The following is a 27,817-nucleotide window of genomic DNA, read 5'->3' as shown; positions in this document are numbered from 1 at the left end:
GAAGCAATCCCATGCTGCTTCAGTGTATGCATGAAGGAAGGGATCATGTGGGTGGGTCAGCAGGAGGTTCTTTCCCAGCTTATTGTCACATTCCCTTCCAGCCAGCCAATGTGCAGGTGAGAAAAGCCATCAGATTGAACCTGCCAATATGACAACAACATATTGACAACATGTTCAGTATTGATAACATTCTACAGTAGCATAGCATTGCAGTGTGGGGGAACAAGACGCATGGTGTGTGATGGTGAGCGTTTGGGTGAAAGAGATCTAATTGAAGTTAGTGGGGGAAGAGAACCATAATTGTTATCTTGAAAACTCTCTCAAAAATCTGCAGAAGATTAGGGCTGAGATTTTTGTCTCTTGGGTCTCATAGAGAATCTAATTTAGAATAAATTTCTGTTAGTATGAAGCACAGTGATGGTGGATATTGAAAATTTATGTTATTGATATGAAAGTATTCCAGTTACGATGCAGGATACAAGGGGCTGTCAGTATTGTAATCTATGTCTCTTTTTTAAGGCCTCAGACGCTTCTTCGTCCCAACAGCTTAAAGCTGGGCAGTGACTCTGATGCAGAAACGGATTCTCATGCCAGTTCTCCAAATTCTACAGTCTCCAACAATAGCAGTGAAGGTTTTGGGGGCATTATGTCTTTTGCTAGTATGTATCATTGTTTTGTTTACATTAACAGCAGCATGTGGGGGAAGTGGGAAGAGAGAAACATGAAAGAAAACATAGAATCGTAGCGTTGGAAGAGGCTTTTTAGGTCACCCAGTCCTGGTCAATGCAGGAAGTCCAAAGCTAGGCTGTCTAGTCCCTACTTGAACATCTCCAGTAAGAAGAGAGCCCAGCACTACGCTAGGTGCTTGGTTTCATTGTCAAGCTACTTTTACCATTTGGAAATTTCTCCTCAAGCTCAGCTGAAATCTACTATCCTGGAAATTGAGCCTTGTCTGCTGGAGCTGCAAAGAAGTCTTTGCCCTTTTCTATGTGACAGCCTGTCAGGTATTTGAAGAGTGCAATCCTGCCCCTTTTTGGGACCCAGCTCCTTCATCCTTTTCTCATAGGATTTGTCTTTCAAATAACCTGTGTAAGGAGAATGAAACACTTGACTCCAAGGGGACTCTTTGAGAGATGCTAATCAGACTGTTGCTTAGTTTGTCCTATCACCCTTAACTTCAGCTTTTACAGTAGCAGGGCAGGGAGAGGGAAGCAGATAGAGACTTGACCTAGCAGGGAAGTGCTGGGCTTAGTAAATATTAACATAGGGCTATGGATCTTGAAATGGGATCTGTAAACCTGGCAATTCAAAGAGCAGGGGAGCGGTGCAAGGGCATAGTGTTTGTTGCCACCCAGGGCCCAGGAAAAGCTAGGCAGAGTTGTTTTGGAGTTGGTTTTGACCTGTCCTTATTCAGTGCTAATTGTATGCTGCATACTCTGTGACACCTGGCATTGACATTTTTTTTTAAGACTCATGATTTGTGTCTAGCTAGTATAATAAACTGCACATAAGATGCAACTGTATGTCTTGGTATAAAGTCTTTTGAAGTTCTATGTAGATTGGGATCAGGATACCTTAGAAAGCACCACATCCTTTATAAAGCTGATTTGGCATTAAGATCTTCTGGTGGGGCCCTCCTAAACTGAGGTTAGCAGGGCTTTTTTTGGTGATGACGTTCTGGTTGTGAAATCCCTCTGAGGCCTCTGTGACTAGCTGCCTTCTGTTTTTCGAAAACCGAATAAGATGCTATTCCAGGGAATAAACTATTTGCTGCCTGCTCTTATGTATATCTTTTTGGGCATGTTTCATAACATATTTGTATAGTTTGTTGAATTCTGTACTTTTAATGAAATTTATTATAGTCATTTTGTGGGTCCAATGGATGGAAATCTTAGCTATGAATAAATTTCAGCTATCAGTACAAATTACATTTCTCCAACCAAAGGATTAGGAAGATCACATATCTGCACAAGATAATATTTTGCCTTCTCATGTTGACACCGTAAGTAGAAGGCATTTTGGAAATGCTGTGACTAATTTTTGTCCTTTATTTAAATAATAAACAAGCCCTGTTAGGTCTAATATGAGAACATTTAAGAAGGCCTTTGGGGAAAAAACAAGTTTCACAATATGTTTTTATGTGAATATCTACACCACCTACAAATGTGGCATATTCGTTTGTGTGGCCACAGGTCACACAAGCAGTTCCTTTCCTTCTCTATTAAAATCCATTTTGGATATGACAGTGTTCTGGGCATTAGAAAGTTTGTGTTTCCTGTTCTCTGCAATTCTCAGTCTCATTTGAAAGTTATCTTGTGGAATCTTCCCAGCAGGAGAACAAATGCACAAGTCATTTCTGTAGTGGAAGCTTCCCTAACTCCTCACTGGGGAAATGCGCAATACTGGTTTTCAAATGAGACAGAGAAGCATAGGCAGCACAGGTCAGTTGCATATCCTGTTTTTTTTAACCTAGTTTCTCATACTCAACCACTGTCATGTCTAAAGTGTCTCTGAGAATTTTGATGCACTAGTGAGGACGCACCCTGATCTGAATAGCCTAGGCTAGCCTGATCTCAGAAGCTGAACAGGGTTGGCCCTGGTCCGTATTTGGATGGGAGACCACCAAGGAATTACCAGAGTTGCTACACAGAGGCAGGCAATGGCAAACCACCTCTGAACGTCTCTTGCCATGAAAACCCTATGGGGTTGCCATAAGTCGGCTACAACTTAATGGCAAAAAGAAAGAGGAAGCAAAGATCCATTCAATCTCTGGCAGAAAGCTAGTCTGACTACTGAGGACAGAAAGTTGTTCAGGTGTAAACAACAAAGTGAATTTCAGAATGAGGTAAGGGGGTAATTAGGTCACTTGATATATTTTCTTTCTGTTATAGGTAGCCTATACAAGAACCACAGCACAAGCTTTAGCCTGTCCAATTTAGCACTTCCAACCAAAGCTGGGAGAGACAAAAACACTCCATTTCCTAGCCTGAAAGGTAACCATTTTTCCTTGCCTGTTAACTGCCTTCAGAATCTCTTTGACTGCCAAGCAGTCAAAGAAACATCCCCTGCCCCAAGGCACTTTGGGAAACAGGGTAATTTAGAAACATATTCCTTGTGGGTAATGCGTGGAATTTCTTTAGCAGAATTTTTCAAGTTGCTATTAATGATGTGTGGAGGCGGGGGGAACGACACATTGTTTTTGCTTCCCTTTACTTTAATACACAGGCTGTAAGAAATGCACTTCAGTGGGAACATATTCTCCAAGTCCAAAATGGTTGTGAATTCTTAGTCTTTTGGACTGACACAGGCTTTATTGCCTTTGTGAAAAGGCTGCTGAAAAGGCTCTTCTCTTTGCAGCAGACAACATGGCTGCCATAGTGTTTAAAATCTCCTTACTGTGTGCCTTACACTAGTTTGTGTGCCAGAACTGCAGAATTGTCAGTGGCTGGTCCAGGTGTGCAGGTGCTGTCTGCAAATGTGAAGATCCTGCTAGTAGGGGCTCTAAAATGTTAATGCTTGCCATGTGGAGCACTGTTATGGGAAAGGGCTAATTCTACACGAAGCCAGGACATTTAAACTTTCCCCACCCACAGTGTAGATTTGCTAGCTGGAAAAAAATCACTTAAGAAGTAGCTATAGTCTTTCCCTTCAGAGCCATAGGAGTTAGCTTACATTAGAATGCTTCTGTCACCCTTGCAGAATTCTGAATGGAGGCTGCCGGTATTGAGCCTAGTTTTAGTGAAAAGAAGAAGGAACTGCAGTTTATCATTGTTTTTGCATTGAAACTTTTCAGTTGATCAACCAGAAAAATGTTTTGTTTTGCTTTTTCAGTTCTTATATAATTAGAATATACTATTTTTTCTTTTATTGAGTTGATTTTATTTATTTCTTCCCCCTCTCCATTTTCATCGTAAAGATTACTTTAATCTGGAAGTGGGAAGGGATGTGGATGAAGGTTGGTATGATGTCTTGCTAACCTTTGACCTTTATTACTAAAAGGCCAAAAGTTGGTTTTGTGTTGCTGCCTTGGACTTTGCTTTGGGTAGAATAATTTTTTCCTGGGTGTATGTGTGTGTTTGTGTAAAACTAAAACTGAGGAGGTATGTGATTAGTTGTTTGAAGACTCTGCATGGTCTCTCTCTGGGGATATTTCCATTTGTTCATATTCCCATATTTATTTGTGCAGAGATCTTTTGCTAGTTAAAACCTGCTGTTGATAACACACATTGGAAGAAAACAGTGATGGATTTTGCCATTTATTTCGTGTTTTGTGTCTCATTCTCTGCAGTTTTTCATTTCTTGGAAACTTCTGTTCCATGCGTCCTCTGAGAGTTTCTAAAGTTTAATGCACAATGTTTCCTTCTCTTTGTCAGTTCTTCTGTGTCTTTCACATATGGCTTAACTCGTGCATCATTTTGGGAGATGATCTGGTGGTAGACTCTTGTGTGTGCTAAATTATTGATTTTCATGTTGTCTTTGAGATACAAAGCTGGTAGAGTATTGTTCCACATTAACTCCATTATGCCATCATTTCATGACGTTTTCCAGTTCTTCCTTATGGTTTCATCTTTTTTTTTTTTTTTTAACCTTCCTTCATTTTCTGACGGGAGAGAATTTTTTCTTCCCTTTGCTGATGCAAGAAAAGATACTGTAGTAATTCCCAAGGCGTTTGTTTTGAATGGGATTCAGAGGAGCTTCTGGGCCTTCAAATAACCTTCTTTCTTCAATTAGGGATATGTCTGCTGCAAATGTGAATCAGTCTTATGCTAGTTTTAATTGACATGTCTTCTCTCAAGGATCCCTAAAAGTGATAGTTCTGTGGGGAGAAAACTGATAAATGTCTGTGATTCCTTTAGAGTTATAATACTTAGGATTCTGTAGACGGAAGCCACAAAGATCAGCCATTTGTTTCAAAGTATATTTCTGGACTTACTGAATCTTAGAAATGCTGATTCAGCACACATGGCTACACAGGACAAGCCACACAGGGGCAGTGGTCACTCTTCTGCTAATCACTAGTAATGCAAACTGTGTTACAAGGTGGGTCAAACTAAAACCAGACCTGAAACATCTTTTCTCCCCTCTCCAATGCCAGTTGGAATCTCTTTCTTCAGTTACCTTGCCCCTTCCCGCTTCTGGTTTATTCCAAGAGGAAGCTTCTATCTGGACCAGCCTAATAAATGCATTCCTTAGCTTAATTCAGGACTTCTTTTTGAGAGAGAGGGATGGGGGGAGGAAGTAAGCAACAAATTCGTTTCTGGATATTTAGAAATGGTGGTGATTTTGCAATACACTACTAATTATTTATTTTGTGTCCCAGTATTTGGGCTTAATACTATAATGGAGATTATTACTGAAGCTGGGCCAGTAAGCAATGAAGGTGGGTTCCTTGCATCATGAGATGTGCATGACATAGCAGCTCCCAACAAGCATCCTTGTGCCTGTCCTTTTGGGCAACTTCTCACTGGTAACCAGTATCACATAGTTTCTATTGTTCATTCTCCCATACTGCATTACGCTTTTCCATAGAGTGTCTAATCAGAAGATGGTTCTTGTGGCAGAAATGCATGCAGAGCAGCAAAACTTCCTGCCTTTCACCTTCTGCTCTTGTTACCATCTTCTCTTTTGTGTCTACCTCATTCCCATTACTGTTTTCTGCCGATGTATGATGCAATAATACAAAATATGCGGCTGCTTTTTCAAGTTTCTTCGTATGTCCTTTAATTAGAGTGTTAGTTAATTCTTGTGGGTCTCATTGGTGCCATCCATGGACTTAGATATCCATTTCAATGACTGTACTGTCATCCTGTCTCCTCTCACATGCAGGAAACAGAAGAGCCCTTGTGGACCAGAAATCTTCTGTTATAAAGCACAGTCCCACAGTGAAGAGGGAATCTCCTTCCCCTCAGGGACGGACTAGTAATTCCAGGTAAAAGTGTGCAAAATGACTACTTTGCAGAAGATATGTGCTCGACTGTTCTTTAAAACCTTTGCTTAGTTCCTGTAGAAGGCAATGAGAACTGTGTTCATATCCCCAGAATAGTACACATACCTGCGTCTTAAGTGCTGAACTAAACCAGACATTGGGCAGTCTGTTAATGGATCTTCTGTGATCTCCCCCCCACACCACACACACACTCCGGCTTAATAGCAATGGAGTGAGGAGCTGTGAATGTTTAAACCCTAGTGCTGTTTTCCTGACTTCAGTTGCATTCCTACAAACCCCTGCTGTCTGCCCCTTGGGGGAAACAGTTAGTTTTGCTGAATGAGAATGGGAAAAAGGAGAGGGTTAAAATCAGCCACCCCCACAATGCTGTGGCTGTGATCTGGATTTTCTCCTCCCCTCTCCAAAACTGTTATCAAAAGTATTATCAAAATTGTGATCCACAAAACTTTCTCAGTGATGTCTGTTTGTGTCCTCCATTTATATATGTGGTTCTCATCAGTGTTAAAATTTAATTGGAGTCAGACCAGTTTTTGAGATTATTTTGAATTGGTGTATCCTTTAAAATACTTGCAGTCTCTTCTAAGCTAGTATCATCCATTACTTCATTCGAGTCAAGTTGTTAATTATGATCAGGTACAGTATTGCAGTGTGGTATCAAGGCTACCATAGCCTAAATGCAGATATATTTGTGATGTTCTAAGATCTTTTGATCTTAGTACCCAGCTTGCTGGGGGTAAAGGGAAGATGACTGGAGAAGGCACTGGCAAACCACCCCATAAACACAGTCTGCCTAGTAAACATCAGGATGTGACGTCACCCCATGGGTCAGGAATGACCCGGTGCTTGCGCAGGGGACCTTTACCTTTTTAAAGATCTTTTACTTGGTAATTAAGAGGGAGACATCTGTGAGAGCATCTCAAATAGAGTTGGGTTGTATCTTACTAGCTTTTTCCATTGGCACAAGAAGGTCCCTTTTAAACCCCCAAAAGGCTATGCTGGAGATATTATTTATTTGTTTTCTTTCTTTTATATCCCGCCCCTCCTCAACTCAGGTAGGGCTCAAGGCTGCTCATATCCTGCACAATAACAATAAATACGCTTCAATCAGTCCATTTAAAACACATCATAATCATAATAACAGCTCTATAAAAATTTGGTAAAATCTGAGAAACTGCTCATTACACTAATCCATAGGCAAAAATTCAACGTAAAGATATCCAATTAGGAGGGAAGGGCGAGGTGGACAACATGGATTCAAAGATGGAACAATCATACAGATTATACAAAGTTTCAATTGATACAAGTGATACAGGGAGGCCAGTTGTGAAACCATTGCTGCCCTCAACTTTAGGCCTGGCAGAATATCTCTGTCTTACAGGCCCTGCGGAACTGAGGGAGATCCCACAGAGCCTGAGTCTCATTTGACAAGGCTCTGGCCCTGGTTGAGGACAGCCGGGTATTTCTTGAGCCAGGGACTACTAACAAGTTGTTATCTATGAGCGCAGAGCTCTCTGAGGGGTGTATTTGGAGAGACGGAGGTATTAGGACATATGGGTACAAAAAGCCACATGAGGCAGGGCTGCAGTGCAGAGGGAAATTGGGAGAGTTGCCCCTTATTGCACCAGTGGAAAAGTTAGTAGGACCTAGCCCCATGTCTACAGATTCAGTATTCAGGAATCTTACTTTTCCATCCTGTACTCTGTTTATCTCCACCTTGTAGTGAGAACCAGCAATTCTTAAAAGAGGTGGTGCACAATGTCCTAGATGGGCAGGGAGTTGGTTGGCTAAACATGAAGAGAGTCCGACGTCTGCTGGAGAGTGAGCAACTCCGTGTCTTCGTATTAAGCAAGCTCAATCGTACCATCCAGTCAGAGGAGGATGCCCGACAGGATGTGGTCCAGGATGTGGTCAGTTCTCTGTTCATCAGTGTTACTCAGGCTAATGCATTTCTACAGAGTTGATTAACTGAAGGAATTCTGAAAATATCTTGAATTCATTCTTTAGCAGTTACAGAAAATGCAGCTTCCAGTTACAGAAAATTGATTAGAATGCAAGGGAATGGTGGCTTTTAAAAGGGACAGTTAATTAACTGAAACAAGCTTATAATTAATGAAGCATCCTCACCACTGTGAGGGTTTTCATTGTAGGAAATCAACCGCAAGGTTTATAAAGGGATGTTGGACTTGCTGAAATGTACGGTGTCAAGCCTTGAGCAGTCGTATGCAAATGCTGGACTTGGGGGCATGGCCAGTGTCTTTGGCCTATTGGAGATAGCTTATACTCACTACTATAACAAAGGTAAGAGAATTCAACCATTAATGAACCACGTTAAAAAAGGAACATAAATTCTGTGGAAAGGCCTGCTTTTGTTCTAGCTTTGTTGTCTGGCGCATCCAATGGGGTGAAATCCTTCTTTCTTCTTCCACAAATGCAAAGAGATCAGTTTCATAATCCTGTCCCTTCCTCAGCCCAGTCTATCAACCTGCATGAAGGTTCCTCCAAATGGATCCTGCAGGGATAACATTTCAGAGGATTGGGAGGGGAAAACATGGGTAAACTTCTGTCCACAGATGGCTGGATACTTTCCAGTGTTCTAAAGCTTTTCTGACCAAGTTTACAAAGATTTTTAGATTTGGATCAGAAGAAAGTTACCAGTGTGTCTTAAGTCCCCCCCCCAAGCTATATAATTTGAGTTAAACATTTAAATTAGTGCTGAACTTTCTCACAAGCTTTATATAAATTAGCATCTTTGGTAACATATCAAAGCAGGTTAAATTGTATAATAGCTTATAGAATTGAATAATTTAACCTGAGTAATAAGGTTCTTGAGAATGTGGAAGTGTAGTCAGTTTTGAAATTTTAATCACCTGCAACACTTGAATGCTTTGCTTCATACCAGGCAGAGGAAAGTTTGCAACTCATATACAATAAAGGAATTAAGGAATGGTTTCACAAACCGACAGGCATTGGAGATATGACCTAGGAGAGGATGAAAGCACTAGAAGGCCGTATATGTTGTTTTTCATTGGCATAGAAGCCCAGCCTTCATTTGTTGTTAGTTTGTGGGCAAACTCTAATAGTTCATTGCTTTGAACAATGTTCTAAAACATGAGAGAGTGTATATTTTTTTCCAAATGAGCTAAATTGGCATAATTTTAAAAAAATAATTCTGGCTTCATGTTGGTAAACTCCTATTTAAAAAGTTAATCCTTGTTTTGGAGAAAGACAGTTCTAATCGCTGCTAGAAATAGCATACAAATTCTTCCATAAATTCATCTAACTTTTAAAAGTAGTCATCTCAGCTTGTTCTGTGGCAGTGAAAGTTAACTATGTGTTGGGTTGCATAGTTCTTTCCGTCTGTTCCCAAACCTGCCACCCATCAGTTTAATTGGGTCTCCTAGAATTCATAAACGAATAGAGTGTTCTTTCTCCATTTGCCCAGAGCTTTGATGAAGGCTGGATAAATTATGAGGGCAGGTCCTCTAGGTCCTTCAATGCCTTGAGAAGGGGGGTGGGTAAAGGGTTTTTATAAATAGCAAGCAGTAGTTTTTCTGTGGACCCGGTCCTCTGTATTAAGGACTACTTCCCAGCTGGTGGTGAGACCTATTGGCATGATATCTAAATGTGAGTACTGTTTCCTTATATGTAAACTAACAATTAACACCATCTATCCAGTCCTCCTCCTCCTTCTCCTCAGTTTCTTTTCCTTTCCATTTTTTCCTTCTGACTTCTTGAGGGGAGCTCTACTTATCTTCTCCTTTCTTTTAAAGAACCAGAGAAAAGGAAACGAAGCCCAACAGATGGAGCAATCACTCCGGTTGGCAAGGACCCTATTTTAGCCATGAGGGTGGAGCCGAAATCCAAGGTGCAGCTGCCAGTACCCCAGCTCATGCCAAGGGCACCAAGTCCTGCAGGGAAAGGGCCAAGGGAGTTTGACACAAGGAGTCTAAAGGAGGAAAATTTTGTAGCTTCTATTGGTGTGTATTGGTGTGTATGTGGAATGCAGGGAAATGATTGTGCACTGGCATTAGAATCTACTTGCATCCTGCCCATTTAAACATTTTCCTTCATTGCTGCTGTAATACGCTTCTCTTTCACCTGGACTGCAAAGACATGCTCTTTTTGCATCTTGGAGACATATTCACTGAGCCTAACTCTCCCAACATTCCCCCCCCCCCTATTTCTGACACTTCCGTATATTTTTGGGAATTGTGTGTTAGAGTTGACAGAGAGGGCAATAAGATTCTGGAACCTAGCTGTTAGTAATAGTCAAAGTGGACAGGGATTAGCACAAACAAAATTGGTAGTCTGTAACTGAAGAATAGTTTCTTAGGAGTGTTTGGACACAAAAAACTAATTGTCTTACAGACTGACCCTTCCGCAGGTCTGAGTTCATTGGGACTCACACCAAAGTGTATATAGAATTACAGTATAGGTAGGGTTGGTCTTTGCCTGTCATCTTTTCCTGCAGGCCGAATTGCAGCCCCGTAGATTGGTTTTGATCAGGACAAAGGGGGCAGGGGCACACACCTCACTTTGTGCAGCAGTCTTAATCCAACCCCCCCCCCTTGCAGCTGCGTTTTAGGGCCAAAAAACTCATCAGGAGATCCAGTTACGGATCTTCAGCATAATAAGTAGTTTGGTTCTGTATGTCTCTCCTCAAATCTTAGTGGCCTGGACCGATGAACATCCCCATCTGATAGACAATCTGTTTCTCTTTTCTCAATAAAACTTACTGGAATGGGGTCTATAAACCTAATCATATTGTTCTCTTATATGTTAAATACCCTTTAAACAAGCTGTTGTGTTCCAGTATTTAAATTCTTATATTGGTACAAACAGTGTTGCTCCTGATTAATATATAATTTTAATAGGATTAGATTTATTGCAGCATTTGGTTAGAACCCATTTAGGAAAAAAAATCTAAATCTTTCCTGAGGGACTAGTGTCTGGGCATTTATGGTTAATCTGTGAATGGAAGAAAACCAATTTTTGAAGGTTTGTAGCACAAGAGAAATGACATTCAACTACATGCAAGGTCATCCAGTATCCAGTGTCTGTACAAAGATACGAGATTATTGTTATCAAATATATCAGATTTGTTTCTGAAATATGATTCCCCCACACAACACACACACATGTATCTGTTTAACAGATACAGAATCATTCTTGAACCAATATGCCTAAGAAGGGAGCTGAGTTATAAAAGATATAGAAAGGACCAGAGCAGTGATTGTATATTCAGCCCTAATTAACATTGGAGGTCCTAAGGAAGAAATCTTGTTTGTAGGTTTGCGTATGCTCGTTGCTATTGTGAAAATGTACTTCAGACAATATTGTTGTTATTATAGTTGGTAAAGCCAACTAGCTAGCAACCATCTTTCTCATCTCTTGCCCAGTATTTGTTGTCCTTTCACCAAAAAAAGTATGTGCTGTGCTTAGCTCTCTTGTATCATTGCAGAAACCTCAGTCCTCATTTATTAGTACAGTTTATTGCTCATGATCCCCTTCTCTTGCAAGCAATTTCTGAACCAATTTCTGATCCAGTTTCTATCTATACTTTTCCATGCCCTGGTTCCACTTCAGATTGGTAAAGTAATCTTCTGCACTGTTTCCCTTGCCTTTTCAGCTCTGGTCTGGTGAGAGCAGAGTTTCCTGTCTTCCTTGTAGCATTCCCAGCTTCTGCCTTATAGAGGGGAGAGAGGGGATGAACTGCAGTGTTCCTGCTGGAATTTCTTGTGTTCTGATTTGAGACTGTGCCATTGGGCCACCAGGCCACCACCTGGAATTACTGAAGTTTTTCAGCAACAGAATGATTGCATCTCCCCCCCCCCCACCCCAAGAGGATGCAGAGCTTCACACATTGCTGAGAACACATGTGGGACCTATGGCCCCACACTATGTTCTGTGTACGTCTCATGTCAGATGCATTTTCTCCTCAGTTCCCATTTGCTCTGGGCCCAATTCGGATTGTGACTGTGGCACTTGTGGAGAAGCATCTTAATCCTTCCCTATGTGCTGTTTTTCCAACCATTAACAGTCCTGTGGATGTGATACTTGGCCTGTTGGGAAAACCCGTGTGTACACTTGTGAGTCTCCCACCCCAGACTTTTCAGATCAGGAAAATGGTATGTGTGAGAAGGAGGCTGAAGCCCCTTCTCCATGTGTGCTGCAGTTACAATCCAAACAGGGTAACATAAATGGAGGAATTGAGAAGAATCTACAGCTCACATGTTTCATAGGACAGAGGGTGGGGATCCCAGACAACTTGAGTTATCTGTAATGTGGCATAGGAAGAAAGAGTTAAACATCCCTTTCCCTCGGTACCACTTATTTCATTTTCAAAGCAGCCACAAGGGGGTCAGGAAGACCATGAGATGGATCTCCCAAATTGTATCTTGTCTGATCCATAGACTGCTGCAGTGTTTTGGGGTTTAGTGAGTGAGCTGCATAGAGTTGTGTCGTTTTTGTAGAGAGCCCTGAATACCTGTCATATTTGGAAGTGTGATGTGAGCTAATATTTTGTATTCTTTTTGTCTGGATTAACATAACTTGGATGATATATTCAACACATGGAAGGCTAGAAGAGCAGGAAGCAAGACCAAAATTAATCTTTAAAGATACCCTTTTTTGGTGTGTATTGGGAGGCATCAGTATTTCATAAAATTAGAAACAAAGTTTTTTCTCTCAACATTGCAGTTTGAATGCAGCATATTTCTGACAATATGTCTCTTGATCTGTCACTTTTATGAAGTCAGATGAGATCAGGTGAGTCTTACCTGGAGCAGGGTTTTTTCCCCCTTAGCCAATTAACTGTACATTAGTAGTATTCTTGAAATCTAACAATGGAAGATTATACCTCTCTACTGCTGATCTGACTGAAGAAATATGTTTTCACATATCAGTTATCATTAAGCTCTGCTTTGGCAGTTCAGAGTTGGGTGGCTTAGTTTTGTTTTGTTTCTGTTTTCCATTTCTGCCTCAGCTGCTGACACTTTTTCTGTCTTTCTCTCCTGCTTGCATTGCATCTTGAGTAGAATTGTGGAACAAGCACCAGGAAGTGACAAAGCAAAAGGCTTTGGAAAAACCGAGTAAGGACACGATAAGCACAGAAACCTGACACTTCCCAGGCCTCCCCATAACTGCCAACTCCCCCAGCCTTTGAGCACCCATGCCACATGCACCGTAGGGCAGACGAAGGAGGTCACTATTTCGTAAGGAAATTTAGTGCTGGGTTATGCTGAACAACTCTTCTCACCAGGAGAGGAGAAAAATCTACTGACTCCTCTATCCAAGCTTCAAAACCCATTCTTATCACTGAATCTGAAATAGATTTAGGCCAGGCTTCTTTTAGGAGCCTCTGAAGGCCTCAGCTATATGTTTACATCAAGGAGTGTTCTGTGTGGAGAGGTTTTGTCCTATATTTCTCCAGCAATTGATGATGCCCCAAGTGAATAGTCCAAAATTATTAACAGCACCGATCAGTTATTATGGAGTATAATGAAACAGGTATTGATTAGTAACTGGTGGTGGAAAGCACAGTATGATTTTTCTGGGCATTTTGTGCCCTGGACAGCACACTGGTCCTTGGATAGCAGGCCAGTGAAGGTCTGCTTCAAGGTTCTGCTGTTTCTTTTCTTAAAAATTAGCTGTTCATATGCACAAAATTATAAACAATATATTCACTTGTGTGTAATGTATAATCATGACTGTGATGATATATAACTTCTAGAAACATGTATTATGTGACAAATGGAGGTTGAAAAGGTAATGTGTTTGTAGATTTGGCAGGGATATGGGACATACTGCACATTATACTGCAGCTCCAGTACTAGTGGGGCCAAGTAGTCTGGGAGGAGAATTTCAGAGGAAAATGGGCTAGCAGGGAAAGATGAAATATTTTCTTTATCTCTGTTTATTCTCCAGAGTGCTTCCTCTCAGATGCACTTTGCAAAGGAAAATGAATTACCAGGTTTTCCTTACATGCAACTACAGTATGTAATACATAGTATGCCCAAGAGGATACCACTAAATACTTGAATACTTGGGCAGATCTTGCAGATGTTACTATGAGTGATGTTTGGTGGTATTTGTGCCCATTCCTTGTTAATGTATTTAATAGGGTTTATAAGCTGGCAGACCTCTTTGTGACCTCTAAGTTGCCCATAATTTCATGCCTAATAAATATTGTGAATGCAAATTTGGTTAGATTTCTGCATACAAGATAACTCTCATTGGGCTACTAGTATTTAACCAAGGCTGCTTCCACACAATGAGGAGTCTCCATGTTGCTTTCATTGCTGGTAGAAATGCAGAGAGGCGTGTTGATAAGAGCAACCACACTTGGGAGTTTTCTGTGCACTTTCCTTTGTCTTCCAACTTTTTCACATGTGTTCCACAGCAGCTCCATCTACTTTGGCTCTCGAGGTGGGCTTGTCACAGTTGCTATAGTAACTCACCACCCCTTTTTTGTTATTCACATATATGCTACTGTGTTATAACATTTCTGAAAATGTAATAGATATAGATATAGAAATGTAATAGAAAATTAAATAGATAAGTAGCAATAGGTCATGTTGGCACTGTATAACTTACCATTTTAAGGAGGGTAGCCATGCTGGTCTGGAATAGAAGAATGTGAATCGAGTCCAATAGCACCTAAGAGACTAACAAGATTTTTGGGGTATAACCTTTCAAGAGTCAAAGCTCCCTTCATCAGTTTTTTTAAAAAATCTTTCAAAAAGCCTTCTGGTCATATGGCAGGAAAAAATGGTGGGGAAATATTGCCTGCTACAGGAGGGTTGACTGTAGGAAAAAGTCACCAATGTGGATGGGACCTTTACAGGGCAGGAAAATGTGCACCATTCATTCCAGATGGCATGTGAGCACACTTGAATTGCAATCTCTCCAAAAAGATCAGAGTAAAACAAGTTTGGGAATGAGCATATTGAGGACAGAGAAAACCTAGGAGCAGAATGATTGCAATATGATGTCATGTGGAAGTGCCCAAAAACCTCCCAAGCCCGCTCCAGTTTGGAATTGAAGATGGAGGAAAAAACGTCCATGTGGAAGCAGCCAGAGATGTCTGTTTGATGCATACAGTAAATTGGACTGGATTTATTTAGTCCTGGTGGTAGGTTCTTTTAAACTTTAAAGGATGCTCCCTTTGAAGGAAAGGCATCGGTCAAGGATGCTTCGGTTACGTCATAGATTGTCTTGAAACTGAGGGTTGGACTTAGATGATTTTCTAGGGAGTTCTCAATTCTCCAGTTTTTAGAAAGTGCATTTTATCCAAAAGTACTGAGAAAGGGGAAGTAGAACAGACTTTGAAAGAGTTTCCCTCATTCTGATAACAGAACGATGTAAACATGCAGCTGTAGATTCTGTTCTGCAACAGAATTCAACCAGTGAATGCACAGAAACTGAGTACGCTCCCATAGCTTTCAGTGGAGTTTAATTACGTAGATGCATAATTATGTCCTCAGGTACAGTAATTAAAGTCTGGTATCACTTGTTAATTGTTAGGTTATTTTCATTTTGAAGCTAGTTTTTATTTCACCCATGAACGTGGACTTTTGGCTTAAACTGACCAAGTACTTAAAGGTAGTTTTCTTGTTGTCAGTTTTGTGTGTGTGAGAGCAGTTTACTGATTGACACAGCTGATATTTTTGAAGGTATTTAATGAAAGTATATTTTTATGTATCCTGAAGAAATTGACTGCTTACCTTCTCTGTGCCTGCAGTTTGGTTTATAGCAGTGCCATGAGCAGTGAATGTCCCATTCACAGTGCTAACTGAATCACAGTCAATCACATCTTTCAATTATGATTAGAAATCTACATTTTAAATCTGTGTATATTGATCTATAGATTATTCAGGTTAGTGTTGTCACCGTTTTTGACTCATTAAAGGAATTTTAAAATTTTACTTCTCTGCTTACTTTCCAAAAGAGCATTCCTAGCATCATGAGGAGGTATCTATATGCTATGCTAATGTGTTGGAGATATTGTTAAAATAGTTAAGCTAAAGTTATAAAACTACTATTGATTTATTAAAATACTCTTTTAAAATGTTATCTCTTTAAAATACTTATGAGCAGGTATATAATACCATTGGGATGAGCTAAACATTTTTCCTAATGGCTTCACCATTCATGAGTAATCTGATCATTCCAAAACGCACACCAATAGTTATTTGTTCACGTTCATCATATATATTGTTCCCCCCCTTCCCCCCTTTTGCGTCCACTTTTTCTCTTTTTCTGATGCTGGTGCTATCTAGTGCTATCTAGTGATACTACTATTACACACAGTTACATGCACACCTCCAAATTCCTAGTTTACCATATTTAATGGAATGTAAGGTATTGCTACCCTGAGTGCATAGAATTTCAAGATAACATTGCCTGTACACATCCTAGATCTATAACTTAAAAAAAAAAATCCTCCAGGTGCTGGTCATGTGTCCCTGTTGTGGAACAGTTGGCAGATATGGTTATGGCAGAAGCGTTGTGTTCAGTCTCTTCTTCCTTCCAAGCTCTTAATGGTGACCTATGTACAGTCTGTAGTGTATTCTTTTCCTGCCCCCTTGCGACTGTCGCGCAGTGTTTTCCTAACCCTTCCAAGATTCTGTCGCTCTTCTCACCCATTTTCTTTCTGTCTGTCATCTCATTGGGGAAGATTAAGAATAGGGGGCTGCATGAACGTAGTATAAAACTCTTCAGCATTTAAAAAGTATTTTATTTATGAATGTAGAGGGATAATGGATGCATGCCTTCATACCGGCTGAAACCTAAATTCGCTGTTTCACTTAGGTTGTTGCAAGCTCTGGAGAGCCATTTGTTGCATTTTTACTTGGACAATGTAATGCTTTTGAATCCTCCAAATATCCAACTTGAAGCGCTTAATTCTCAGTACATATTATTGTTCTTGACTGATTGGGTGGCCAATCTGCAATGTGTAACCTAATTAGCAAAGGGGGAGGGAACTTAAGCTGTTTCTGGCAAAAATACCAAAGATGCTACCAAGATATTAAGCAATAAGGTGTTAAAATCCCCCCCCCCAAAAAAAACCTGTTTCCAAGAGCAAAGGAAGTGGCTTTCCAGAGTCATGTAGTGTTTGGCATGTATCAATGAGAATCTGTCTGACACTCTTTTTGTCTCCTTTCTTATTTGTTTCCAAATGGCTCAATTGTTTAAGGAAGTTGGTCTGCTTCTGACGTACACTGACACATTTTATATAACAGGGGCCTTGACCAACTAAGTTATATTGCTTTATGGTACTGAGAAAGTAGAAAAGCGGATGCTCTGGTTCTTTCTCTTGGTCTTACTTGATCATCAGTCTTCAGACCTGGCCTTATTGGACTAACAAGATATCCTTTCACCTCTGCTTAGGGTCAGAAGGTACAAAACATTTTTTTGATCTTGGAGAAACTGAGGAGAAGAAGTCCCAAATCAGTGCAGACAGTGGTTTAAGTCTAACCTCCACTTCTCAGGTGAGTGCCGTTTTATTTATTGTTGAATGAGGTTCTCAAATAGTTTCTCATTGGGAGGTTAGGTAAGAGCTTGTAAGAATCTGTTGTGACCATAAGGATCCCTTGTGACCGCATGTAAGAATCCCTTGTGACCATCTTTTGTGAGAAATTCAAGTTTGGAGAAGCATTGATATCCCAGTGACAGTCTCAAATCTATGAATTTCTTGTTGCTTATTCTGGGCAGTTAGAAATCATTTCTTAGTAGAGTAGCTCCAAATGAATTGCCTTGACCATGTGTCCAAACTGAAATGGGGAATACCTAATGTGAACTATATTTCTTCCCATCTGTTTGTGGCTTCAGAAGAGTGATCTGGACTCTGTGGCCAGCGTGGGACCTGCTGTTATGATCCGAAGCACCAGCCAAGATTCTGAAGTTAGCACAGTGGTAGGGCATGGCCAGAGTGCAATGCTGGGGCTTGATCTGAGCAACTCTTTTCAGGCCTGTTTGTGTGCATGCACTGTTTTCTAATTTCATGTGCTGATGTTGCTCAGAGTGTGTTCGGCATATGCTGACTGTCCTGTCTCCACCCCACCTCCCTGCCGTTTAAAGTGTGTCCTTGATCTGTACATGGTCTTACCTAGCATACCGTGTCTCTCTACAGTTTTGCATTGTGTGCTTATCTATATCCTTTGTGTTTATATTGTGACAAAGTTGCCATTTAGATTAGGGAAAACGCTTCAAACTGTCAATTTGTTCAAGGACTTTTAATTACATATAAGAACCCTGGTTCTAAACTTGCCATTACTTTTAACCAAAATTACACATTTTGACCCATGTATATAAGTAGGTCTATGCCTATTTAGCCCTGACCTGGATGACCCAGGCTAGCCTGATCTTGTCAGATCTCAGAAGCTAAGCAGGGTCGGCCCTGGTTAGTATTTGGATGGGAGACCACCAAGGAATACCAGGGTTGCTGTGCAGAGGAAGGCACTGGCAAACCACCTCTGTTAGTCTCCTGCCATGAAAACCCCAAAAGGGGTCGCCATAAGTCGGCTGTGACTTGAAGGCACTTTACACACACATGCCTATTTAAGCCAAAGTACAGTGGCTTAAACAGTTTGTTGATTGAAAACATCATTTCTGTGTACAGAATATTAAAGAGTGAGTATTAAAAAAATCTATCCTCTTTTTTAATGTTATAAAAGTTGGATTCATATGTTTGGCAGCCCTCATTCAATGATCTATAGGAGCATCTATAGTAGGTTTGTTAGTGAGTGCATGGCTCACATGGGATTGTGCAGAGCTGTTAACTGACTGAAGATGCAGTCCATGACATTCTGTATTCAGCCCACCCACCCCCGTTCAAACATTTGCAAATTTCCCCAACAGCTGTAACTGTCCAAATGGTGGGATTTTTTACTGCAGCCCATGTGGAGGGCTGGTTCATAAAATCTCTCTCAGATGGAGAATTTGCAAGCACCTCTGCCTGCTCCTGCAGGTGAAATCCTCACCCCCCACTTGAACCTTTCCAGGGATTTTGGAGATTGAATTGCTAGAAGTTTTTTTAACTGGATTGTCACTGATAACTTTGGAATTCATGGTTCTTCTGAATTAGTTTTTCTGTACTTTGCGCCAACTATCGATGGGAAGTCAATCAGAGGAAGAAAGTCATTACATTAAACTAAGTCCTAGGGTCAAGCAAAAAGAATGAATAAATAAATATATTCCAGGAAGAATGGGGTTTACATTTTTGTTAACAATATTACTGCTCTTCACTGGTGCAGAAAAAAATAAATAGAAACTCTATTTCTTCTGGGGAAGTTTTTTAAAAATTTGAGTCTGTTCTGTGTCAGAGCCTTGACCTGGATGGCCTTGTCAGATCTCAGAAGCTACGCAGGGTCAGCCCTGGTTAGTACTTGGATGGGAGATCACCAAAGAATACCAGGGTCGTTACATCAAGGAAGGCAATGGCAAACCACCTCTGTTAGTCCCTTGCCTTGAGAACCCTATGAGTTCGCTTTATACACACAGATTCTGCGCCTGTGTACTGATACAGAAAGGCATAAACATACCTCACAGGAATTCTCCTTCCGTCTTTGTGCAGGAGCAACACTAGCAATCTAGTACAGAATAAAAATAATACCCAGTTTCCCAAGAACAAACAAATTATCTTCCTAATTTTTTTATTTCTGAGTGTCAGCACTCCAGTGCAAAGTAAAAAAAAAAAATTAAAAAGAAAGATTCCTTTTCTCAAGAAGCAGTGTCTGTCTATGTATCTATTCATTTTAGGGGGAAAGGGGGGTAGTGCTGTGAAAAAAGTCTTTGCTCATCAATCCATTATCAGCATTCTGAAATATTATATTCTTAACCAGAGGAATGGAGGCCAAGGCATATCTTAGCAGAACTGGCAAGAATCTGCTCATCCCTAGTGAGTGCATGGAGGGGGGCTGCCCAATGTATGAACCAGGCCAAAGAAAGAGTAAAATGCCAGTTAGAAAGCATTGAATCTGGTTGTAACTATACCTGGTATCTTAAATTGTCCTGCTGTGCCTAAATTTATTTCAGTGTATGTTTCTGAAATATTAGCATTCTGTGAGTCTGAGTTCTTCCTAACATATTCACTGAAGAGGTGAGGAGCAGCTCTTTATTTCTAATTATTGTTGCTTCTGATAATGTAACATTGTGGCTTTTAAACAAAAATCTAACACTTGTCCTTGAAACAGTATTTTCGCATTCTGGGATTCATTAGGCTGGATTCCTTTTGTAACATGGCCCAGGACAGATATATCTTACATTTTATTTTTTATTGTAATAATGGAATGTTTGACATCTAGTCGACTTCAAAGTGGATAAATATTAGACTTCATGGTAAATGACAAGACAGCATAAACTGCTTGTTTTTTCCCCCCCCTCTTCAGGTGAGCAACAGCTCTGGGGAGACGCTAGGAGCAGACAGCGACTTAAGCAGCAATGCTGGTGATGGCCTTGGTGGAGAGAGTAGAGGAAACCTGGCAGGATCACGAGGCACTGTGTCAGACAGTGAAATCGAGACAAACTCCGCTACTAGCTCTATCTTTGTAAGAACTTGCTTGGTTTTGCTTAGCAGTTGTGTAACTGAATGGATTATGTAATAAATCCATTATCTCATTAGAAGAGGAACAGAAGGGCTGCATTCCCTGATGAATGTGCCAATTGTAGCTACGTGGCATTTGACACTACTTCTGTGTGTTTTATGGTGTTCAGCACTATAGTGTTTTTGTATAACGTTTGAATTGGTCCTGCGTGATAAAGATTTCTTTACACTTGTTGGGGCAATGCAGTTTCTTTGGACCTCTTTTATTTTAAAATTTATTTTATTTTATTTTTAATTGAGAAGTGGTTGAAAATCTGCTTCTTATCTCTGTGTTCACCTGATTGGAATCCCTCTGCACAGTAATATTACTGTTTTGTTTGCAAGATAACATTGGCAGCTGAGTGGTATATAATGTGGCACAATAGGACATGCTTGATTAAACTGACTTTTGTAATTTGATCTTTTTAAAGGGTAAATCTCACAGTTCAAAGCAAACAATAAAAGATAATAAATGCAGCAGTCCTGGGAGAGCTCTAGAGGATTCAAGCCAACGAGTTTATCTCTATGAAGGTCTTCTCGGTGAGAAATTTTTAGAAGTTTTGAGCTTATCTTTCAGTTGTTTATTAGATTTTATACCATATATGGGCTGTTCAGAGCTTAAACATTCCAGCAAATAGCATTGATATTCCATTCTTGGCTATATTATTTTTCGAAACAAAAGTAATACAGGGGTGGATTTTAACAAATATCTGACACAGTGAAGTGACCGTGGAGTGATACTCTGTGTATATGTATGATGACCATTCATTTGAATGCTACATCACATTACAAAAACGTTCTGAGTTAACAGTTCATGGTCTTTTTCAAAATAATTTGTTGATTCACTTGACTACAACATATGATCAGAGTGTTCAAATTAATAATCCCTTCATACTTCTAAAAATCAGAACACATTTAAATTCAGTACAAATAAATTGAAGGAAGATGTAAATTATTATAATTCTTTAAATAGTTTAATTCTCAGCTGTCCTCCAATCTATTTGGGATAGGGAGAAAAAGTAGTGGGATAGTGATTAAGGGACTGAAGTCTCCATTGTGTAATCTCTGACATACCTACCATGCCATGTTGTTTACATAGTGTAACGTCTTTCAGATAAGTGAGGATACTTCTTACAAAATACTATAATTATAGATTCAACATGCCCCCAAATTATATCTTGAAGTGTACAAATAGTGTCTTGAGAAGTGATATACTTGCACAATATGTTAAAGATCAGAATATACTGACATGTTTGGAGAGTCACAGACCCTTTTTTGACCAGGTTTTGGAATACATGACATTTTCCCTGCAGTGCATTTTCACCTGGGTATCACTAATCTAGAGAAATGGCTCAGTCTTTTTTTTCTTCTTGTATTTTTCATTTTTTCCTCTTTGCTGCCATGTTGCTGCTTGCTTGGAACTGTAAAGGGAGGGATAAAGGATCTGTCTGGGACCAGTTAGAGGATGCTGCCATGGAAACCTTCTCTCTGAGTAATAATTTATACTCTCTGCTTTTCTGTGTGTTTGTTTAAAAAATCTGCAATGTCATGCATGTGTTTCACAGGCCTCTTCTATTCTTGTTTCTGCATTATCACTGTTCTCTGTTCAGATAATGTTATCAGAGCTTAGAGAATGAAAGAAAGTTGGTGTTCATCATTAGCAGAGCTAGCTGCAGCTTGTGAGATGAACTAGAAGTGTTCTCAGTTTAGTTTAGGATAGGAAAATGAGCTTGTGTTTTATCAAAACTATGGTTTTGCTGTGGGTTTATTTCCATGATTTGTGTAGCTTCTTGGAGCATCTGCATAGATTGGGGGGAGGGGAGATTTCAGTTCTGTACCACAGAAATATGGAACCATTTGATTAATATACTTAATACTATCCAGGTAAAGAACGCTCAACTCTCTGGGACCAGATGCAGTTTTGGGAAGATGCTTTTCTGGATGCTGTGATGTTAGAGAGAGAAGGAATGGGGATGGACCAGGGGCCTCAAGAAATGATTGATAGGTAAATTACATTAATTCTTTCATGCTTATCCCTTTCTGCACTATTTCATCTTAAACTGAACTAGTTTTTGGGGATCCAGGATGTGGTTTTTTACTGTGACATGCTTCTAGGCATAGCTGTATTTAACTCTCTTTTATTCTTGATCTGCAGAGACTTCCTCTAGTGATATGATCTGCTGGCCCTTTGCTTGATTGTCTTTTAAGGCAGGGGTTAGGAAAGATAGTATTCTTGGCTTTGCATAAGCAAAGTAGTGTCTTCTACTGGGTCAGGGGAAGGTAGAAATAACAAACTGAGAAGAAAAGAATACAGCAGGGAGAAAATGGCAACACCATATTTGTTGACTTTTTTTGCTATCCAGTCACAGCCAACTTATGGCAACCCTGAAGGGTTTTTAGGGCAAGAGACATTCAGAGGTGGTCTGCCATTGCCTGCCTCTGCGTACCAACCCTAGACTTCCTTGGGAGTCTCACATCCAGGTACTACCCAGGGCTGACCCTGCTTAGCTTATGAGATCTGACAAGGTTGGTATAGCTTGGGTATCCAGGTCAGCGTTTAAGTATGTTGAGAACAAAAGAGAGAGAAAAATGGGAAGATTTTCAACAGTAAGTACAGCAGTACACTAGAATGAAAATATGAATGTGGCCCTAATAGGGCCAAAGGGGGTGGGGAGATTCTGGAAGCCACTTTGTTCCTAAGGCTCCATGTTTGTTAAGTGAGACTGTCACATCTGCAGGGAGGAGAAGAAATTAGGTACTGATGCGAACAAGTCTTAGCCTATTTTATCCCGTTGGATATATTTTCAGGCTTGAATAATGAACTTCAGACGTAGCACAACTGACTGTTTAGTAGGTAAGGTTCAGCCAATTTAAAAGCTAACACAACCCCAGTAACTGTAAAATCCAACCAGCTTTTACCTTAGTTATTTCTTGGTACAAAATAGATAAAAGACTTGTATGCGGAGAGTGGGTTGTTCTTCTCTGTTAGGAGTTGAACCCACACAGCTGTGTGTAACCAATAATGCTTCAAATTCTTGTTTCCAGACTTCATCTTATTTTTGCCATGGCAGGTAATCGATGAGGTCTTCAGATATTATAAGAGGTGTTATAAATTTGGCAAAACAGAGCTATTCTATAAGTGTTTCCCATTCTCATTGGTCAGTATTTGACAGCCCCTTCCATATTTCCTTGCTTTAACCTTTCCCTATTATCATGTTTATATTGAACTCTCCCTGGATCACTTATTGTATTGTATGCCAATAAAGGTCTTGAATTGAATTGAACTCTCCCAGTTCATAAAGTTTTGATTGTCCCACTCAATCTTTTGCCCTATGCTTAGCCACTCATAGTGTATCCAGTTAGAAGCCAAAAGGAGAGTCTGACATAGAGTTAAAGAAAAAGCATAAAGATGGCCAATCAATAATGGTTAAGAGGCAGAAAAAAATAAACTAAAACTTAAAATTAAAAACTAAAGAATGTCATGTGAACTTCTTGTTACTGGGTAGGTCCCCGTCATTGCATTGCAACAACATGAGAGCATTCAAAGAAATGCTGTTATCAGTGTAATCCTAATCAAAGACAGGATGAACAAACTCTGTAAGAAATCTTCCCTACAAGGACAGTTGCACATTTAAATCTGGATTGTAATAAATATAGAGAAATGATAGAATATAAAGACTCCCGTCATTTCTCTATGGGTGCTGAAACTCGAGAAGAACTTCAAATTAAGGATTGGTTTATGTACTATAAATTAAGGGATGTATTTAGTAAAGATAATAGGCTGGGTTTTAATCAAACCAAATCTAAATTTGAGATTATACTATCTAAGGGTAATAAAGGATTGATAGGAAGGATTTATAAAGTATTTATAGAAATGAATTTAGAACAGGAAAGGATTAAACCAGTGATGGTGAAATGGATGAAGGATCTAGGTTATAATATAGATTTGAAGATATGGGAAAATCTGTGGAAAAAGGAATTTAAATTTACTATTACGAATGAACTAAGAGAAAATTTATATAAAATGTTTTATAGATGGTACATAACCCAGTATTATTAAGTAAAATGAAAAAAGACGATAAGGCTCTCTGCTGGAAATGTGGAACAGATATAGGTACATTCATGCATGTTTGGTGGTTTTGTAAAAAAATTAGGAGGTTTTGGCGATTGGTTTTGAATGAAACTAATAATTTGACTAAACTGAAAATAAAAAAAGATCCTGCCTTTTGTTTATTGGGTATTCCAAAAAAAGATTTAGATAAAGGTGACAGTCATATATCAATACAGTTTTGCCGCAGCAAGAATTACAATTGCTAAAAAATGGAAGCAAATAAATAAACCTTCAATTAAAGAGTGGAGAGAAAAACTATGGATGTATATGCGGATGGCCAAAATTACAGACTCTTTACATGGTAAAGATATGGATGAATTTAAACACACATGGTTAAAGGCCGCCGCATATTGGGATAAATTGGCAAAAACGGATTTTAAAGGTATAGTTAATGAATTATAGTTCAATGTGATAATTAATTATTATAATAATAGGTTTTTATATACTGTCATAACACTTCGCCGGAAGTCCAATGGTGAAGGGCACTTAGGTGGGTGGTAGGGTTTTGGGGCACTATAGGCCTTTTTTTAAAAGAAAAGATAGTAAATAATAATGTATTAGCATTGGTCGTAATAGTGCTCTGTATATGTTTTGTGTATTTTATGTTTCTTTTTCTTGTATTGGATTATGATTTTATTACTATTATTATTATCTTTTTCTTTTTTTCTTTTTTTCCCTTTTTTGTATGTTTAATTATAAAAGCAATAAAAAATTTTTTTTAAAAAGGACAGTTGCGAAAATGAATGATCATCCTTGTATCTGCTTCCTGGAACAGTTTGGCTGAAATTATTCCTTTATTATTTACTTAATTTATACCCCGTTTTTCTCCCCAAAGCATCTTACATTGTTCTTCTGTAAACCATTTTATCATCACAACATCCCTGTGAGGTAGGTTAGGTTAAGAGTGGGTGACTAGCCAGAAGTCATCCAGTAAGCTTCCATGGCAGAGTAGGGATTTGTTCCTTCACATTTAGGACTTGGGAATTCCTTCACATTTGTAATTTTTAGTTTACTTCATTTTCCTTCTGGAAGCATTTTTGTCCTGTTTCAGTGAATTGGATGAAGGTTCACCTTTGGCATCACTTCATGCCTGTTTCTTCCCATAGGTATCTTTCTCTCGGGGAACATGACCGCAAACGTTTAGAAGATGACGAAGATCGCTTGTTGGCTACATTGTTGCACAATATGATAATCTTCATGCTTATGTTGAAGGTGCTACTTTTTCATAGTTTGGATTCATTTTGGACTTTTTTGTGCCGCTCTTGATAGCTGTTGCCATAAAGTAACATTGTATATGATCATGAGGAATTCCCTCCCCCCCAAATAACACTTGTGCTGCACATCAGTTAGTTAAGTCAGTGGACCACATGAAGGGTCAAACTTCTCCTCTCCAAATAATTTACCAGAAAATCCAGGGGTCTCTTCTCTTCCTGTTGCTTGGAGCTGGGATGGGCATCTGTGGGGGAAGGAATGCTGTGCCTGAGCCAGAGGAGGGGTCTTTTTCTAGTTCTTAAGCTTTGGCCTCTCAATTTGCTGTTAATCGAAGGGGAAACTGAGAGGGCAGCACAGCAGGAAAAACAGGGAACCCTTCTCTTATCCATGTGTCCCAGTCTTAGGTGCCTGCCCTTCCCCATTTCTTGTAGGGAAAGGCACACCGATGAGGAATGACTGCACTTGACAAGGAGGCTGGTCTTCGACTCACTCCTGTTGTCACCTCTTCCTCTCTTTGAACTGCTTCAAAATATGCTTAGGGGAGGAAGCAAGAAGGCTAAAAATTATTGGGTTACCAGTTGTCAACCCCATAAATACTGATAGCCCAAATAATGAGATGCCATGAATATGTCTATCTTTTTTAAGTTGGGTATATTTTAGCTCTTCCCTCTTTACAATTACTTAATTTATGTAACAGCAAGCACACAATTTCTTATTGGCCATTTTCCGTAGGAGTTTCTGCTAACTGGGTGCATTGCTTTCAATGCCAGTAATATCCACCTTGGAAACGGTGTGGCGTCTAAGAAGAAAAAGATGGTTCTGTTAATTGTTTTGGTTTCCAATTGCCCATCTTAACTTGACTAGAAACTTTTTCTGTCGTAGCTAACGTTCTCTGGGAACACAGTCAGTGGCAAATAAAAGTTCATAAACCTATATTCAGATACAGATCATTATGTGCAAGGGCTATGTTTATAACTAGGGAGAGATGTTTATAACTAGGGAGAGATAAATAACGAAGTACTGTTTTTTGCTGTTTAGGTAAACAAAACTGAGATTAGGAAGAAGGTACGCCGATTGATGGGGAAATCTCACATTGGACTGGTGCACAGTCAGCAAATAAATGATGCGCTTGACAAACTTCCCAATATAGTAAGTTTAAAAAATACTCTTATGTATGTTTTTGCTCTTTGAGAATGGATTAGTCCTTAGCGAATACTCTGCTGTAATGGCATTGGTCATTGCCAGCAAAATTGAAAATGTTAGTTTATGATGTATTTACTACAGCATGTACAATATTAACATATAGCGAATAGACTACACAGCTGCAGAACACATTTATTTTGTACAACCTCCTGTTAATGTCTAAAACAAATTCATTATGATGTCATAACTAGTGGTTATAACTTTTTATGGTAGGAGATGGTGAGACTCAGACCTGACCTTGAATACTGCAGGTATAGTAAATTTCTCACATGAGAAAAGAATTAGGGCATAACTACAGGAGGCACTATGAAATCCATAATCAGATATTTCCAGCAGTTTTTAAAAAACAATAACAGCTTCCCAGGACCCTAGAGGAAAAAAGATGGGCACCCATTTTTTCCCTTCCAATAAACAGCAGCAAAGAGTGAAGGCTGATTCATTAGTTGACAAAATCTTGTGAGAGTAAAAGAGTTTAAACCCTCTCTTTTCCCATGTGACCCTGTTCTGAATTTGCCTCTGTGCAACTGCTATTTTTTAAAGTTAGGGAAATATACTCACAGATTCCCTAGCATCTGGTTTCGTTCAGAACCTACCTTACTTGGAAAAATGGAACCAGATACCAAGGTTTTCTGGGTTTCTTGTGATATCATCTTCAGAGCTCCAATAGGAAATTCCTGCTGCCTCCTACCTATGGGGTGTGTTTGGGCTAGTATCCACTGTCATTGGGGTTGGGGCACAGTCTACTATGGTATCTATCTCC

At 39.6% G+C, this 27,817-nt stretch overlaps 1 protein-coding gene across 23 annotated transcripts in view; it reads left to right on the top strand.

The window, feature by feature from the left end:
* MADD (MAP kinase activating death domain) overlaps positions 1-27,817 on the top strand; it is a 67,014-nt gene that overhangs the window by 16,011 nt on the left and 23,186 nt on the right. For 3 of the 23 annotated variants that reach the window (XM_056851347.1, XM_056851360.1, XM_056851345.1), the window contains 16 exons: positions 520-659; positions 2,892-2,993; positions 5,321-5,380; positions 5,827-5,929; positions 7,668-7,854; positions 8,095-8,245; positions 9,718-9,924; positions 12,985-13,038; positions 17,339-17,439; positions 17,780-17,863; positions 20,338-20,496; positions 20,963-21,071; positions 21,961-22,023; positions 22,416-22,536; positions 25,749-25,854; positions 26,893-27,003. In XM_056851347.1, the coding sequence (XP_056707325.1) occupies positions 520-659; positions 2,892-2,993; positions 5,321-5,380; positions 5,827-5,929; positions 7,668-7,854; positions 8,095-8,245; positions 9,718-9,924; positions 12,985-13,038; positions 17,339-17,439; positions 17,780-17,863; positions 20,338-20,496; positions 20,963-21,071; positions 21,961-22,023; positions 22,416-22,536; positions 25,749-25,854; positions 26,893-27,003 (1,858 nt within the window). Of the gene's footprint in view, positions 1-519; positions 660-2,891; positions 2,994-3,916; positions 3,956-5,320; positions 5,381-5,826; positions 5,930-7,667; positions 7,855-8,094; positions 8,246-9,717; positions 9,925-12,984; positions 13,039-17,338; positions 17,440-17,779; positions 17,864-20,337; positions 20,497-20,962; positions 21,072-21,960; positions 22,024-22,415; positions 22,537-25,748; positions 25,855-26,892; positions 27,004-27,817 lie in introns of all 23 variants that reach the window. The other 20 variants (XM_056851348.1, XM_056851346.1, XM_056851354.1 and 17 more) reach the window with 20 other exon arrangements.

Source organism: Euleptes europaea, chromosome 6 (genome assembly GCF_029931775.1).
Source record: "Euleptes europaea isolate rEulEur1 chromosome 6, rEulEur1.hap1, whole genome shotgun sequence".
NCBI lineage: Eukaryota > Metazoa > Chordata > Lepidosauria > Squamata > Sphaerodactylidae > Euleptes > Euleptes europaea.
This window is presented reverse-complemented; position numbering and strand designations above follow the sequence as displayed.